Source organism: Ursus americanus, chromosome 37 (assembly GCF_024610735.1).
Source record: "Ursus americanus isolate L20-20 chromosome 37, mUrsAme1.1.p, whole genome shotgun sequence".
Lineage (NCBI taxonomy): Eukaryota > Metazoa > Chordata > Mammalia > Carnivora > Ursidae > Ursus > Ursus americanus.
The window spans coordinates 10422084-10439464 of NC_142163.1; the positions used below are offsets into that span (position 1 = coordinate 10422084).

The 17381-nt window shown below is 37.5% G+C and overlaps 2 protein-coding genes and 1 non-coding gene across 8 annotated transcripts in view; all 3 read left to right on the plus strand.

Moving 5' to 3' along the window:
• The window catches only part of LOC123780131 (eukaryotic translation initiation factor 2 subunit 3, X-linked-like), a 40370-nt gene extending 39650 nt beyond the window's left edge, over window positions 1-720 (plus strand). The window contains exons 12-13 of one of the 2 annotated variants that reach the window (XR_015723219.1): window positions 117-196; window positions 292-720. Coding sequence is in view for 1 of the 2 variants with exons in the window: in XM_045778919.2 (XP_045634875.1) it covers window positions 292-355 (64 nt within the window). In the remaining variant the exon portion in view is untranslated. The remainder of the gene's footprint in view (window positions 1-116; window positions 197-291) is intronic. The other variant, XM_045778919.2, reaches the window with a different exon arrangement.
• Window positions 721-9858: 9138 nt separating this feature from the next.
• Window positions 9859-9965, plus strand: LOC123780132 (U6 spliceosomal RNA). The gene has a single exon (XR_006776353.1). It is a non-coding gene; the product is annotated as a U6 spliceosomal RNA (small nuclear RNA).
• A 6390-nt stretch (window positions 9966-16355) lies between these two features.
• LOC123789860 (zinc finger X-chromosomal protein-like) overlaps window positions 16356-17381 on the plus strand; it is a 59052-nt gene continuing 58026 nt past the window's right edge. The window contains exon 1 of one of the 5 annotated variants that reach the window (XM_087859313.1): window positions 16356-17363. The gene's annotated coding sequence lies outside the window, so the exon portion shown is untranslated. The remainder of the gene's footprint in view (window positions 17364-17381) is intronic. The other 4 variants (XM_087859318.1, XM_087859312.1, XM_087859317.1 and 1 more) reach the window with 4 other exon arrangements.

Genomic DNA, 17381 nt, shown 5'->3' on the forward strand with positions numbered 1-17381 from the left:
TCCTTACAGGAAAATGAAGTGCTTTTATTTACTATTCTTAATGCGTACATAGGTATTTTTAAAGAAAGGTGTGTGTGCTTATGATAACAACTTCTTCCCTTTTCTTTTCATGCTAGCCAAACCCATGTATGAGTCTCTAGGAACCTAAGGAGATAATACAGACTTTTCTTTATAGAGGAATATCTTATGGAAACAGGTTTGAATTTAGAACATAGTGATAATCAGTTATGTAAGAATTTTATGATGCTAATGAAATAGGTTAAAAGTTCATGATTTCTTTTCTTTTTGCAGTTTAATCGGTTGGGGTCAAATAAGAAGAGGAGTAACCATCAAGCCAACAGTTGAAGATGACTGAAGAGTATCATTTAAATAGTACATTTGGATGAAGTTAGAATTTCTCTTAACCTGGGGATGTAATTTCAAAGCAATACTGGGGAATATATTTCATAGTTCATTACCTTAGTAGAAGCTGTAATGTTATTTTCATCTTCTTGTGATGAAAATTTAACTTCTAAATAATAGGGTCTACAATAGTTGCCCAAATTGGCAGATTGATGGATTTAATCCAACATTTTAGCAGAAGCTGATTATTGCTAAACATTATCAAATTTATACATCACTTCATGTTTGAAATGAAACAGCTGTTACAACCAGCCTTTTCTAAGGCATAGGTACCATTCAACCTGTTTAAAATAAAGTTTTTCTTCTTACTTATTATGACACATCTGAGTATTCTCTAGGCTTGAAGGGATTTTACACCAATAAAAACCTGAAGACGCAAAGTCTCCTTGAAAATCATCCCCCTTCCCACCCCATATTTTATACAGCTTTGTTTTTAAAATTTAGAATGAAATTTCTAGGCTTAAATTGTCTTTTAGAGTATGAGTGTTCATTTACATAGAACTTCTCTTCATCTTATTCTGCTCTTAGACACAGAAAGCTAAAACCAGTTGTTCTTAACCGTAATATTTCTATACTTATTTCTCTTTGATTTTTCCTGAAAAATCAAAACAGTATTTTCCTATTGGAAAATATGGTTTTACCAAATCATTTTAGACAAAGAACAGTTGTCTAAACTGTTCCTTTGATGTAATTAAAACATAATCTAATACTAGTAATTTTTTATGCTATCAAATAGCGAGTATTTGTGCCTTTTTTCTTAAAATACTTAAAAGTTATTAAAAGTTACCAAAATTGCCAAAATATAATTTTAATCCGTATTGAAAAAAATCAAAGTTTACAGAATATGCTGATGTTATAAGCAATGTGCCAAGGGAAGTAAATTCTATTTTACCTGTTTTTTAGCTACCGTATATTGAATAATTACTAATTCACTCATTAACTAGCCAGTGTATAACTGTTTAAAAACTGATAACTTGTGATACTATAGAAACTGAAATCTTTGTACTATTGCTTCTACTATAAAAAACAAGAACAAAAAAACATTAAAACAACATTAACATTAGGGAATTTATTTATAAATTTATTTTATGTATTTATTTTAAAGATTTATCTATTTTAGGGAGAGAGAAGCAGACTCCCTACTGAGGGCAGAGGCCAGCTGGGGGCTCAATCCCACAACCCTGAAATTAACCCAGCGCCCCTGTAAAGATTCTTATTATTGGAGTTTGAAGAACTCTAGTGGCTGTGTGAACCTTTTGGTATCATATGCAAAGTTGTTTGAATGCATTTTCTGGGTGGAATAAAACAATGTTTTTGTTCCTAAAATAAATGCATTTATGAAGGCATCTAGGTGGCACAGTCCATTAAGCATCTGACTTTTGGTTTCAGTTCAGGTCATGATCTCAGGGTTGTGGGACCAAGCCCAACATCAGGCTCTGTGCTGAACAGGGAGTCTGCTGGGATTCTTTCCTCTCCCTGTGCCTCTTCCCCTACTCATGCACACCCATGTATACATGCTTTATCCGTCTAAGTAAATTAATTCTTTTTTAAAAAAAGAAAAAGATAAAAGGGTTTCTCAACCTAAGAATAGAAGCAGTGAGAGTAGACTTATGCTTAATTTATTAAAAGTGCCGTGTATATAAAAAAAATCATTTTAATCTAACTTGTGCTTGAAGTAACTACCATTAACGTTTTTTTTAGTAGTAGGGTAAGTGGCTGGCGTAGTCAGTAGAGCATGCAACTCTCAATCTCTGGATCTTGAGTTCAAGCCCCATGTTGGGCATGGAGCCTACTTTAAAAAAAAAAAGAATTTAAGTACTTACTGTATATTTCACACCAAGTTATTTGTATATAGCAATTTGTTACAAAATCACACTTAGCTAGGTCCAAGTGTACTTATCCCCATTTTAAACTGAAGAAACTGAGGGTCAAAGAAGTTTGCTCAAGTCTCTAAATAAGGGAATTGGAAATCTAACCTGAGTAATTTGGCTGTCACGTTTTTACCTTAACCATAAGGTTACACTGCCTTTCTTGGACAGTTTATTTTGCATTTGTTAGGTGCAGTTGTTTATACTTTCCAATGAGAAAAAGCTGTGTAAGGGTGCCATTCAAAAGCTTCTCAGTCTCCCTTTATTTTTTTACTTATTTTGTTACTTCTGTTACTATTTTTAGTGCTTGTTCTATTAGTGTTAAGATTCCCTTTATGATAGAGAACTCATGAATTTGTCTTGTGGTGGTTGTGTGAGTCTTTGCTTTACATATGTTTACATTAAGTACTGGTAAGTTGGACAAATGTCTTTTACCCTAATGAAGTAAATATCTCTGATACCGTGTTTTGGGTAGTAGAACTTAATCTACTGTTAGTGTATCTATGCCGGCATAGTTTTTGTTAGTATCTACCCATATCTTTTAATTTTTGGCCTTTCTTTTCAGCTGTAATTTTAGCCGATATTGAAGCATTTGGGAGTTAATTTTTTTTTTAATTTCTTTTGAAGATCAAAAATACTTAGGGACACCTGGGTGGCTCAATTGGTTAAGCATCTGCCTTCAACTTAGGTCATGATCCCAGAGTCTTGGGATCAAGTTCCACATCAGGCTCCCTCCTCATCAAAGAGCCTTTCTTCCGCCTCTCCCTCCACCCCTCTCCACCACCTATACACCTCTCACTCTTTCTCTCCCCCAAATAAATAATTTTTTTTTAAAAACAAATATTTACATCTGTGCTTCTATAGGATACAATGAGCAAAAAGAACTTTTAACTTGTTTCTTCAGCCAAACTAGGATGTGTATCCTATAATGTGTTGTTGGTTGTTTGCCAGCAAATGAGTTAGAGACAGGCTATAAATCATAAACTCCATATTGACATAGGAATTATCCCATAATAAGTCCATTGGGAAATCATATTGAGGTTTTCTGATAGTCTTTCCTGAAATTCAGTGTGGTTGACCATTGACTAATCAAGGTTTGAATTGCGTGGGTCCACTTACACATGGATTTTTTACAGTAAGTATTATAAATTCATTTTATTTCCTTACAATTTCTTAATATTTTTCTATAGCTGACTTTATTCTAAGAATACGTATATAATACATATACAAAGTATGTGTTGGGCGCGCCTGGGTGGCTCAGTTGTTAAGCGACTGCCTTAGGCTCAGGTCACAATTCCAGTGTCTTGGGATCCAGCCCCACGTCAGGCTCCTTGCTCAGCGGGCAGTCTGCTGCTCCCTCTCCCGCTCCCCCTGCTTGTGCTCTCTTGTTCACTCTGTCAAATAAATAAATGAAATCTCTAAAAAAAACAAAACAAAGTATGTGTTAATTGACTGTTATCAGTAAGGCTTCCAGTCAGCAGTAGACAGTTAAGTTTTGAAAGTTAGAAATTACACATGGATTTTGGGTGCACAGATATCAGCACCCTTAAACCCTTCATTATTCAAGGGTTAACTGTAATTCTTCTGAATTTAATTTTGTATAAAATATTTTTTCATAGTTGGTTTTTTTTCTTAGTAGGCTCCACATCCAGTGTGGAGCCCAGTGTGAGGCTTAAACTCATGATCCTGCAGTTAAGAGCTGAACTTGATCAAGACCCAAGCTGAGATCAGATGCTCAACCAACTGACCACCCAGGTGTCCCCTGTATAAAATATATGTGTATGAAAAACTTATACAACTGAAGTTTGAGGAGTAAAAGGCCCACTGCTCATTGTATGATCATTTATAGCCATGGAAAGGCCTAAATCTTAAAACTGGGATAGATTAGAGGTAGGTGGTGGTTTGAAAGGATAAACAGATGGTTAAAAACTAACTTTTCCTGTCTTTTCTTCCTTAGTACTTCCTCACAAAAAAAAATGTGAATGATAGAAATAGTTCTTTGGGTGTGGCCTGTTTCTGATGTGTACAAACCAACTTTTAGGTCTCCTATAGGTGACAGAAGTGAGCAGAAAGGCCCAAAAGAAAGGAAAAGCTAACTAAGAAATAAAAGAAATTTTAAGAGATAAATGGAGAAAAGGAACAAATGAAGGATATTACTACTTACTGGTAGTTAGTAGCAATGGTGATAATTATTTGGATTCTAAGTATGCAAAATGATGAAATTTCACTAAGGGGACCTCTCTTTTGTGCTATTTAAATGTTACACACATAAAATGCTATAGGTTTTATTTCTTAGGAGTAAAAATAGCAAAAGTGAAAAGGTAGTCTCATTGACCTCTCTTTCTCCTGCCACACTCTGGAGTGGCAAATTTTTTAAAGATTTTATTAATTTATTTGTCAGAGAGAGAGAGATACAGAGCACAAGCAGGGGGAGAGGCAGGCTTTCCGGCTGAGCAGGGAACACTATGTGAGGCTCAATCCCAGGACTCCGGGATCATGATCTGAGCTGAAGGCAGACGCTTAATCACCTGAGCCACCCAGGCATCCCTTCATTCTTTTTTTAATAGCAAAGTATCTCATTGTATGGACATACATTATGTTTATCCGTTTGCCAGTTGATGGACATTTATATTGTTCCCACCTTTGTTAGGAATAAATCTGTAAAAATTCATGTACTCATTTTCAAGTAGACATGTTTTCATTTATCTTGGGTATATAACTAGGAGTGGAATTGCTTGGTCATAGTATAACTATATTTAACCACTTACAAAATTGCCATATTCTCTTTCCAAAGTAGCTGCACCATTTGACATTTCTTTCTGTTTTGGGGGGATTTCATTTATTTATTTGACAGAGAGGGAGACCGCGAGAGAGGCAACACAAGCAGGGGCAGTGGGAGAGGGAGAAGCAGATTTCCCTCTGAGCAGGGACCCCGATGCGGGGCTTGATCCCAGCACCCTGGGATCATGACCTAACCCAAAGGCAGACGCTTAACCAACTGAGCCACCCCGGCGCCCCCGTTTGGCATTTCTACCAGCAATGTTTAGGAATTATCTCTTCCCTGTCCTCATGACACTTATTAATTGTTTATTCTACTGACCCTACTATGTATGAAGTGATATTGTGGTTCTGACTTGCACTTTCGTCCATATAACTGATGATTTTGAACATCTTTTGATGTGCTTTTGTAAGTATTCTTTTTATAAGTATTCTTTGGGAAAGTGTCTGCTTAGATCATTTGCTATTTTTTAATTTAAGTTTATTGAGTTCTAGGAGTTCTTTATATATTCTGAATATCACATATGATATACAAATATTTTCTTTTGTGAGTTGGTTTCATTTTCTTGATAGTGTCTGTTGAAGCACAAAAGTTCCTCCTCTTTTTCTACTTGGATGATTCTCTTTGGCTTTTATAGTTTTATTATAATGTATGTGGTAAGGATCTCTGCCTTTATTTATTTGGTCTTCTGTTTGTTGAGTTTTTTACACATGCGGATTCATGCCCTTAGTCAGACTTGGCAGTTATTTCAGCCATTACTTCTTCAGATAGTTTCCCTTTTCTTCCCCTTTCTTTCCTTTCTTCTTCTCCTCCTCCTCCCCCTCTTCCTCCCCTCCCTCTTCCTTCTCCTCCTCCTCTTTTTTTTTTTTTGGAAGATTTTATTTCTTTATCTGACAGGGAGATAGAGAGACAGAGCACAAGCAGGGGGAGAGGCAGTCAGAGGGAGAAGCAGACTCTCTGCTGAGCACGGAGCCCGGTGCGGGACTCGATCCCAGGACCCTAGAATCACAACCTGAGCCAAAGGCAGACACTTAACTGACTGAGGCATCCAGGTGCACCTCTTTCCTTTCTTCTATTATGTGTAGTTTTTTTCTTTCTACTTCTGAGACCAGATCATTTCAATTGGTTCATCCTCCAATTTGTTACTCTTCTTTTGAGTCCTCTAATTTTTCACTTCAATTAATATGCTTTTTTACTTCTCTTAAATAGATTTTTTAGAGTAATTTTTACGTTTACAGCAAAATTGAGAAAAAGGTATGGAGATTTTCCATATTCCTCCTACCTACACACATGCATGCCTTTTCTATTATCAAATATTTCTGCACCGGAGTGATTTTTTTGTTATAATTGATGAACCCACATTGATACATCATTATCAAACAAAGTCCGTATTTTATATGAGAGTTCACCCTTGGTTGTGTATTCTATGAGTGTTACAAAATATAATGACCTGTATCCATCATTGGTAGTATCATAGAAAGTATTTTCACTGCCCTAAAAATCATCTGTGCTCATGCTTTTCTTCCTTCTTCAAAGCCCTGACAACTTTTGATGTTTTCACTGTTACCATAGTATTACCTTTCCCAGAATATCATATAGAGTCTTGCAGTCTGCCGTCTTTACAAATTGGCTTAATTCACTTAGTGATATGTACTTAAATTTCCTCCATGTCTTTTTCTTTTTTTCTTTACACCCAGCATGGGGCTTGAACTCAGTACCCTAACATCAAGAGTCGTGCTCTCCTGACTGAGCCAGCCCGGTGCCTCTTTCCATGGCTTTTCATGACTTGATAGCTCATTTCAGTTTAGCACTGAATGATATTCTGTTGTTTGGGCGGACCACAGTTTATTCATCCATTCACTTACTAGAGGAAATCTTGGTTGCTTTCAAGTTTTGGCAATTACAATAAAGCTGCTATGCACATTTATGTGCAGATTTTAATGTAAATAAGTTTTCAAGTCATTTGAATAGTACTAAGGAATACAATTGCCACATTTTAATAGGCTCACATTCAGTGTGAAGCCCAGTGTAGGGCTTGAACTCACAACCGTGAGCTGAGATCAAGTCAGACACTTAACCGACTGAGCCCCCCAGGCATCGCATCCCATCTCCTGTATTTTTGATTTGCATTTCTCCAATGATCTGTGTTGTGGGGTATCTTCTCATATGATGTTTACCTTGGGTATATTTTTTGGTAAGAAGTCTGTCTAGGTCTTTCACCCATTTTTTAATCAGTTTTTCATTTTCTTATTCTCGAGGATTTTAAAATTTTATTTATTTATTTTAGAGAGAGAGCAGGAGCAGAAGCGGGGGGAGGGGCAGACAGAGAATCTTAAGTAGGCTTCATACCCAACCTGGAGCCCGATGTGGGACTCAGTCATACAACCCTGAGAACACAACATGAGATGAGTGGAAATCAAGAGTTGGGTACTCAACCAACTGAGCCACCCAGGCACCACTTATTCTTATGTTTTAAATGTTTCTTTGTGTATTTTGGATAATAGTCTTTTTTCATTTATGTCTTTTGGAAATACTTTCTTTTATCCATGGCTTGTCTGTAGTTGCTTTCGATAGTGTCTTTGAAGTCTGGCTTATCAATCCTTTCGTGTCATGGCATATGTAAAAGATATCACCATACCCCAGATCTTCTAGTTGTTCTCTTATGTTATCTCAAACAAGTTAGATTTCCATTTTATATTTTGGTCTGTGATCCATAATTCAATTTATTTTTGTGCTGACTGAAAGGTCTATGTCTAGTTTTTTTGTTGTTGTTTTCTGTTTGTGGATGCACCTTTGTTGCAACACCATTTGTTGAATACTGTCTTACCTTCGTTGTATTATTTGCTTCCTTGTCAAAGATGAACAAATTAATGAGTCTATTTCTGGACTGTATTCTATTTCACTGATCTATTTGTCTGTTTAACAAATATCACACAATTCTGATTCCTGTAATATTATATTAAGTCCTGAAGCTGGATAATTTCAGTCTTTTGATATTCTTAGTTAATACACTTTTCAACTCTAAAATGTTTATTTATTCTTATTTGTTCTATCTTTTTATAATGTTTTCTACTTAGTGAGGGTCTGTTCTCCTGGATTCCTTAAACCTTTGTTCATGGTTTTCTATAATTATTTGAACACCTTTAACACCATTCATTTAAAGTCTTTGTCTAGTGATTTCTATGTTCTGTTCTTGTCCAGGCATAGTTTCTACTAATTTATGTTTTTTGTACTTAATTGTTTCTTAGCATACCTTGTATTTTCTTTGTTGAAATCTGGATATTTTAAAAATTATAATATTGTGGGGCGCCTGGGTAGCGCAGTCGTTAAGCGTCTGCCTTCAGCTCAGGGCGTGATCCCGGCGTTCTGGGATCGAGTCCCACATCGGGCTCCTCCGCTATGAGCCTGCTTCTTCCACTCTCACTCCCCTGCTTGTGTTCCCTCTCTCGCTGGCTGTCTCTATCTCTGTCAAATAAATAAATAAAATCTTTAAAAAAAAAAAAATTATAATATCGTAATCTGAATTAATTTTTTTCCTTCTCCCTAGTTTGTTATTTATTATGATTATACTTTATTTGTTCAGTGACTTTTTAATACTATTTTAAAAGACTATACTTTTTTGTTTTGTATAGTTCTTGAATGTTTATTTTGTGCCTTTATAGCGATTTGACTGAAAGTTCCTTAAACACCTGGAATCCAATGAATGAATGTAATGGGCAATAAAACGAACAAAAAGAAACAAAATATTCTCCCAGGTTTGCAGGTTAGCTCTGTTTTGGAGTACTTTTTCAACATTCATTAAGCCATGTAAATTCTGCTTTAGCCTTCCCTCCCTACTTGTGCTGAATCCCAAGATTATACCAGAAATGAAAGCCTAAGGACTTCCAGTTCCTTTCTGAACATGCACATGGATTCTTTTTTATATTAAGGAGCTTTCCAAAGCCCTTATTCCCAAAAATAACTCTTCACCAGGTTTGTTTCTAGGGTTTCACTATACCTGTTAATTGCCCTAACTATAACTGTTTTGGAGGCAGTCAAATCTTTACTTTCAGTGTTTTGGGGACAAAAAGATGTACGCATCCCTGTGTTTATTTCAGCATTATCTGTGATAGCCAAGTTATGAAAAGAGCCCAAATGTCTATCAACGTTGAATGATGAAGAAGTGGTATATATACACAATGGAATATTACTCAACCATACAAAGAATGAAATCTTGCTATTTATAATAATAGCATGGAGCTAGAGTGTATTATGATAAGCAAAATAGGTCAGAAATATAAATGCCATATGATTTCATTTATATGTGGAATTTAAGAAATAAAGGAGCACGGGGGATAAAAGAGGCAAACCAAAAAAGAAACTTTTTTTTCTTTTTCCTTTTTTTTTCTTTTTCTTTTGACTCAGAAGACGCAGAAGCAGGGGGAGTGGCAGAGAGAGAGGGAGAAGCAGACTCCCCGCTGGCAGGGAACCTGTTGTGGGGACTCGATCTCAGGACCCTGGGATCATTACCTGAGCCAAAGGCAGATGCTTAACCAACTGAGCCACCCAGGAGCCCCAAAGAAACAGACTCTTGACTCTAGAGAACTCACTGATGGTTACCAGAGGTTAGGGTGGGGGGGGGGGGGGACTGGTGAAATAGGTGATGGGGGGGGATGAAGGAGTGCACTTGTGGTGAGTAGTGGGTGTTGTATGGAAGTTCTGAATCACTGTAGTACACCGAAAACTAATATTGCACTATATGTTAACTATGATGGAATTAAAATTTTAAAATTAGCATTCAAAGGATGAAAAATAGGAAAAATATAGGCAATATTCACCTAGGTAACACATGTACTAAAATTGTAATGATACAGAGAAACTTAGCATAGCCCCTGTACAAGGATGACACACAAATTTGCAAAGCACTGTATATTTTAAAGAAAGGAAGGGAAAGAGAAAGATACGTCTCTTGGACATCAGCCTAATGAGTATTTTTTGAGTCTGTCTCTTAAGCCAAGGGAAACAAAAGCAAAAATAAACAATTGGATCCACCTCAAAATAAAAAGCCTTTACACAGCAAAGGAAACCAACAATAGGAGAAGACAACTTCCTGAATGGGAGAAGACATTTGTAAATAATATATCCAAAAAAGAATTAGTATGTAAAATGCATAAAGGACTACAATTCAACACCAATAAAAAGAAATAATCCAATTAAAGAGTGGGCAGAGCAGACATTTCTCCAAAGAAGAAGACATGCAGATGGCCAACAGACACATGAAAAGATGCTCAACGTAAGTCTTTATCAGGGAAATACCAAAACCACAATGAGATCCCACCTCATGCCTGTTAGAATGGCTAAAAATTAATGTAGGAAGCAACAGGTGTTGATGAGAATGAGGAGAAAGGGGAGCCCTCTTACACTGTTGGTGGGAATGCAAACTGGTGCAGCCACTTTGGAAAACAGTGTGGAGGTCCCTTAAAAAGTTAAAAATAGAGCTACCCTATGACCCAGCAATTGTGCTGCTATTTACCAAAAGAAAATAGTAACACTAATTCAAAATATATATATACACCCTATCTTTAATATTTATAATAGCGAAGATGTAAAAGTAACTGTCAATAAAGAAGTTATGATTTTTATGTATTGAATATGAATATTATAAATATATACACGAATATTACTCATAAAAAACATCTTGCTATTCTTGACAAAATGGATGGACATAAGGTTATTATGTTGACTGAAATAAGTCACCACTTGATTACATGTATGTGGAATCTAAAAAGCAAATGAAGGGGCACTTGGGTGGCACAGCGGTTAGGCGTCTGCCTTCGGCTCAGGGCATGGTCCCGGCGTTATGGGATCGAGCCCCACATCAGGCTCCTCCACTATGAGCCTGCTTCTTCCTCTCCCACTCCCCCTGCTTGTATTCCCTCTCTCACTGGCTGTCTCTATCTCTGTCGGATAAATAAATAAAATCTTAAAAAAAAAAAATTAAAAAAATAAAAAATAAAAAGCAAATGAACAAACAAAAAACAGTAACAACTCATGAATACAGAAAATAAACTGGTGGTTTCCAGAGGGGAAGAAGTACTGGGATGGGCATAATAGGTCAAGATGATTAAGATGTACAAACTCCCAGTTATAAATAAATCATGGGAATGGAAAGGATAGGTAGGGGATATATTTCATAATATTGTGATAACTTTGCCAGCAGATGGTAACTACACTTAATGTGATATTTTGTAATGTATATAATTATTAAATCACTGTGTTATACTCTTGAATTTAATATTGCATATCAACTCTAAAATTTTAAAAAATTGTCTTAAAGAATGAGCACATCAAATATTAGCCAAGGAGACTACCATGGAAAACAAAATGGCTGCCACTATAATTTTGTACTCACCTCAGCCCTGCACCAAGTATGCCATCAGGATCAATCAGGACACACCTAAAGCTTGGAAAAAGCTCAACTACGCCAAACATTCCCAGGGCCCAAGTTTGGAGTGACTGAAGAAACTGTGAGGCCATCCATTGACAGAGACTAGACCCCACCTCTACGTGTGACCCTCAATAAAAATGTGAAAACCAATCTCCACCCCACAAAAAATTGGCCAAGGAGTAAGAAATTGGGAACTGTCTTATTTTACTAGAGGGAGTAAATGAGCATGAATGTAGTCAGAAAATCACCATGAACCAAATCCAGCAATTTTACATCTTTGTATTCTAAGTGAAAGTCTTATAAATGTGGACAAAGATGCATTTGCAATTATGTGCTAATATTTTTCTGGGCTGATTGCTTTTATCACCTGGGCTTGTTAGTGTTGATTCTTGGTCCTAGGATTTGGGGCACAAGAATCTGTATCTTCACTAGCATGGTTCTTTACAGAATTTCATATTGCTATTACTTTTGTGTACTCTATTTTATTTTTATTTTAAAGATTTTATTTATTTGAGAGAGCATGAGCAGGGAGGAAGGGCAGAAGGAGAGGGAGAGGGAGAAGCAGACTCCCCGCTGAGCAAGGAGGCCCACACAGGACTCAATCCCAGGACCCTGGATCATGACCTGAGCTGAAAGGCGGATGCTTCACGGACTGAGCCACCTGTACACCCCTTTTGTTATTTTAATTTTAAGTTGTCTGGTTTTGTTTGTGGCTGTTTAGTTATGCTAGCTGTTTGCAAATATGTGTTACTAAGAGGATCTACAGAAAAGTGAGGATGGAACAACTGTATCTGTAATACTTGTCTCTAAGGATTATTTGAAGTGTGGAGGTAATTTTTATTCTGTAGATGAAGAAAGCAGGACATTTGTCCTGTACAGTTTTCTACCATTTGGATTTATTTCGTTTGTACCTACCTACAAGTTATTCTACACATATGTTTTCTTGACTCCTGTATAACTGGTGGTTAAGTCTAGAGGGTTGATCACGTTCAGGTTTGAATTTGGAAGGAGATGGTAACAGATTACTTCATAGCTTGTGCTATATGGAGCCATCACAATGCAAATATCTACTTTTGTCTTTTTTTTAGTAGTCATTAATGATCATTGCTTAGTTAAAATAATATTCTGTCAAATTTTCTTAATGTTGTAGTTGGAATACTTCTATAAGGGGAAAATTTCTGGGGCGCCTGAGTGGCTCAGTGGTTAAGCAAGCGCCTGGCCTTCGGCTCAGGGCATGATCCTGGCGTTCTGGGATTGAGCCCCACATCAGGCTCCTCCAGTGGGAGCCTGCTTCTTCCTCTCCCACTCCCCCTGCTTGTGTTCCCTCTCTCACTGGCTGTCTCTCTCTGTCAAATAAATAAAATCTTTTTAAAAAGGTGGGAGGGGAATTTCTATAACCTCTTTGTTTGGAGTAACAATTTGTAACCATGTATTTTAAATTAACATGTTGGTTCTCTACAGTTCTACAGTTGAGATCATTTTTTGAAATATGTCATTTTAAACTCAAAAATTTGGACACATTTGATATATTTAACTATATTGGAAAACTGTTATTTTCATACTCAAATTCTCATTTTAGCAAGTGGAAGCCTCTTCAAATTGGGTTGTGCAATCTTTTGATATGCACTAATAATTTTTAGTACTTATTTTTCTTACTTTGTGGAATAAGATGTCCCAGCCTAGAAATCAACATTTCTCTCAGGAGAGCTGGTTGCTTTTAAAAACGCCAGAGTACTAGAGATGCTTATTGCTGGTGGTAATTGCTATAGACTTCACATATTAATATTTATCTATTTAGTAGCACTAGTGTGTTATGCCTGTGATTTATAATCCATGAGGTAGAATTCAGCAGGTGCCACTTTTAGAAATTGATATTTTATTCAACTAGTAACTCACGTGGAAAATATTGCTTATAAATCACCTAATTGGCAGTCATCAATTTAAACTAATTTTACTTAGGGAATACGTGTCTTAAATATGCAGGTTAAAAATTCATCCTTCACATTATACAGTGAATTAAAACATGGAACTTCCTCACGGTGTAAGTTAAATTGTTTATTTTTTATAAAGCATGCTTACTGTGATGGTTAATTTTATGTGTCAACTTAGCTAGACTATTGTATCTAGATATTTGACCCATCATTATTTGAGACGTTTTTGTGAGGTGTTTTTTTAGATGATACTAACATTTAAATCAGATTTTGAGTAAAACAAATTACCCTTCATGATGTAAAGAGGCCTCTTTCAATCAGTTGAAGGGCCTTTAGAGAAAAAGACTACTTTCAGACTCAAATTCCAACATCAACTTTTCCCTGAGCCTCCAGCCTGCCAGTTTGCCCTTAAACTGTAGAATTGCCAGCCCCCACAACTTATAAGGCAATCCCTTAAAATACATGTGTTTTCTGTCTCTGTTTCTATCTTTCACTCTATACCTCTTGTTGCTTCTGTTTTTCTGGAGAACACTGAAACACATTTTTTTGTGAAAAGTGGGGTGCTGCTATAATAGATACCTAAAAATGTGGACACAGCATAGAAATGGTACTGTGTGGAAGCTGGAAAACCTTCCAGGTAAATGGTAGAAAAAGTCTAGATTACCTTAAAGAGACTATAGGTAGAAATACAGATATTAAAGTTGCCCTGGGAGGTCTTTTATGGAAACATTTTGGAAACTGGAGGAAAACTGATATTTGTTACAAAGTCAGAAAGCATTTGGCTGAATTATGTTTTAGTGTTTTATAGAATATAGAATTCACAAGTGATAAACTTAGATATTTAGTTGAAGAGATTTATAAACAAGGTACTGAAGATGTGGTCTGGTGTCTTCATTGGAAAAAGATGGAAAGACTTTATACTCTCTTTACTCATGCCACTTATGTAACTTTATTAAAATAGTGTCAAAACCTTGATATTTATAAACTTCTACCTGATACACACTAACAGCTCTAATGAACAAATACAATTTAGTAATAATACAAATTCCTTAAATTGCTTTGAAACCAGGTATTTTGTATGAATACTATGTGCTTTGAGATATCCTGTTCTCCATCTCTGTAAATTGTCCCTTTATACATTTCTTTGAGAAAATGAAAGCACTTTATATCCTTACTCTGGTACATCTGGGTGGCTCAGCTGGTTAAGCACCTGCCTTCAGCTCAGGTCATGATCTCAGGGTCCTGGGATTGAGCCCCGCATCCGGCTCCCTGCTCAGCAGGAAGTCTGCTCTCCCTCTCCCTCTGTCCCTTCCCCCTTCTCATGTTCTCTCTCTGTCAAATAAATAAGATCTTTTAAAAAATAAATAAAATCTTAAAAAAAAAAAAGTCCTTACTCTGCCATACATTTCCTTATATGGAGTTCTCCAAGGACAAGCACCAAGTAGTTCTTTGCTACCCTCTGTGCCCAGACTTCTATAGGCCCCTCTGCTAATTCTAAAACAAAAATCCATTTTAAAATAAGATAGGTATAGTAGATCTTTAAAATGCAAGATGTAAGATGCCTAATGACCCAGAGGTTTCAGTGATCTTAGGTGTACTGAAAGTCTTAATGTAACTATTTTCATTAATTATATTATATACTAATATATTTATTATATATTATATATACTATTATATATTATGTACATATACAGATGTATACATATATACATGTATATATAAGATTTATATATATAAGATTACCATATATATATCTTACATATATCTATATAGGTATCGATATAGATCGATAGATCTATGGATCTATATGGATCTAGATCCATATATCTATCTAGATATATCGATCTATATCGATATCTATCTATATAAGATTTTATTTATTTGTCAGAGAGAGCACACAAACAGGGAGCAGCAGGTAGAGGGAGAAGCAGGCTCCCTGCTGAGCAGAGAGCCGATGTGGGGCTGGGAACCCAGGACCTGGGATCATGACCTGAGCTGAAGGCAGATACTTAACTGACTGAGCCACCCAGATGCCCCAGTCTGTTTTAATTTTATATAAACAATAAAAACATGTTGTTTTTTGGACTTTTTAAAAGAAAATTTAAACTTCGGGGTGGGGAGGGGGGGGGCGGGGGAGGAGAAAATTAAGGCCTTAAGAGGAAAATTATTAATCAGTACTTTCTTATAGATTTCTTCTGTGCCATTATTTTTCTTGTTTTTAAAGCATTTCATGATTTTAAGATATATGAAGGACAATGGCATAGGAAATTTGAGACTGTGTTTGACAGAGAAGTAATATATATATATAGCCTACACATTTAAATATATTTCCAACAGTATCGTATTTGCTCTGTAATTTTTACATTGTTGTTTGAAAGGTTTTATATATTATTCAGGTCCCCATACAGAAAGTATGGGATGTCAGATTCCACATTACAGTACAGGAATACAATATTATCTGACTTTTTACTAGTAACTTATTTATTTTTAAGTAAGGCATGCACCCAACTTGGGGCTCAAACTCACAAGATTGAGTCCCTTGTTCCACCAGTGAGGTAGCTAGGCTTCACTTATTAGTAACTTTTAAAGTTTGGTTCCCACGTTCCATGTGGAAAGATAGCATCGGAATTTAAAGTAATGAAAATGCAAAATACATGTTTTTGGAGTTAATAAGTGCCTGTTTAAATATATTTTTCATTTTCTTTCTAATCCTTTTTAAACTTTAAAGGGCTGCTTAAAGCATTTGCATAAAAATATATAAATAATTCTAGTACTCTACGTATCTATTTATTAAAAACATGTAAATATGAAAGTTCACTATGTAGCTATTACACAAGACTTACATTTCAGAGGCTCCCACATCCTGAAACAGGTTCATGGAAAAGACAATATACTTTAGCAACTCGTGTTTATTGAAATGCGCGAAACCATTTTCAGAGTATAATCTTTTTGCACATTGCGCTGAAAGCAGGTTCTCTGATTTTCTTTTTTAATTAAGCGGTTTTGTAATTGCTTCAGGATAAGCCTTCTTCCTTTCCCCTTGCCGATGCACTCATTACAGTGGCAAGCGAATTTTCATTTTATTTCAAAGAATTTTCTTTTTTAAGCGAAGATTAAAAAAAAAAAGGCGGGCCTTGCTAATTTTTGTAGTCACAGGGTTGAGGAAAACACATTTTCTGCGCGCGGGAATTTGAAGACTTGCAAACACCTCGAGAAGGCAGCTAGCGCAGAGAGGCGGATGGTCTCCAGGGAGGATTCGGCGGTGGCTGAGGCCCAGGAGAGACAGTGGGGGGCGGCCAGACCCCGTCAGGTACGGCATCCTGCTTCGCGGCGGGGTGGACGGACCACTGCTTCGCGCGGGCTTTACGGCCCAAGCGGCAGTAGTAGTGCGTGTGCGGCGGCAGCGACGGGCGGGAGCGTAGAGGAGGAGGAAAGAACGTTGTGACAGACTTCGGCCGCCGGAGACCCCGCCGCTGGGAGGCCACGGGGCTCCCCGGTTGCGGGGCCTGAGTGGCACCAATACGAGACACCAAGGTAACCGTATTTCGGAAGGGGGCCTATCTACCCTTCCGCATTTTCCTGGGTCTCTCTCCCGTGCGGTGACGTGACGTGCTGACGGCGAGCCCGTGCCGGGGAGCTGGGCCGCTTTTTGTCAGCTCCGAGCTCGGCCCCTCCTCCCTCCCTCCGCCCGCCCCACCAGCCGGAGCCCGGCCCAGTGCTCCAGAGAAAGGCCGGCCTGCAGCACCCGGCACCGTCGCCGACCGCCCGCACGCCCGTCCGGTGAGTTCCGGCGTCGCCGCGGCTGTAGGGCCTAACGCTAGTGGTGTGGCCTGGTCGGCGGCCCGGGAGACGCCCTTCCGCCCAGGCCGGGTGGTGTGGCGCAGGGCACATAGCAGGCCCGAAGGAGGCCGCAGTTAGGCCTGGGAGGAGCCTGGCGGCCCTGAGCGGCGGCGGAGGTGCGCTCCGTTATGGGG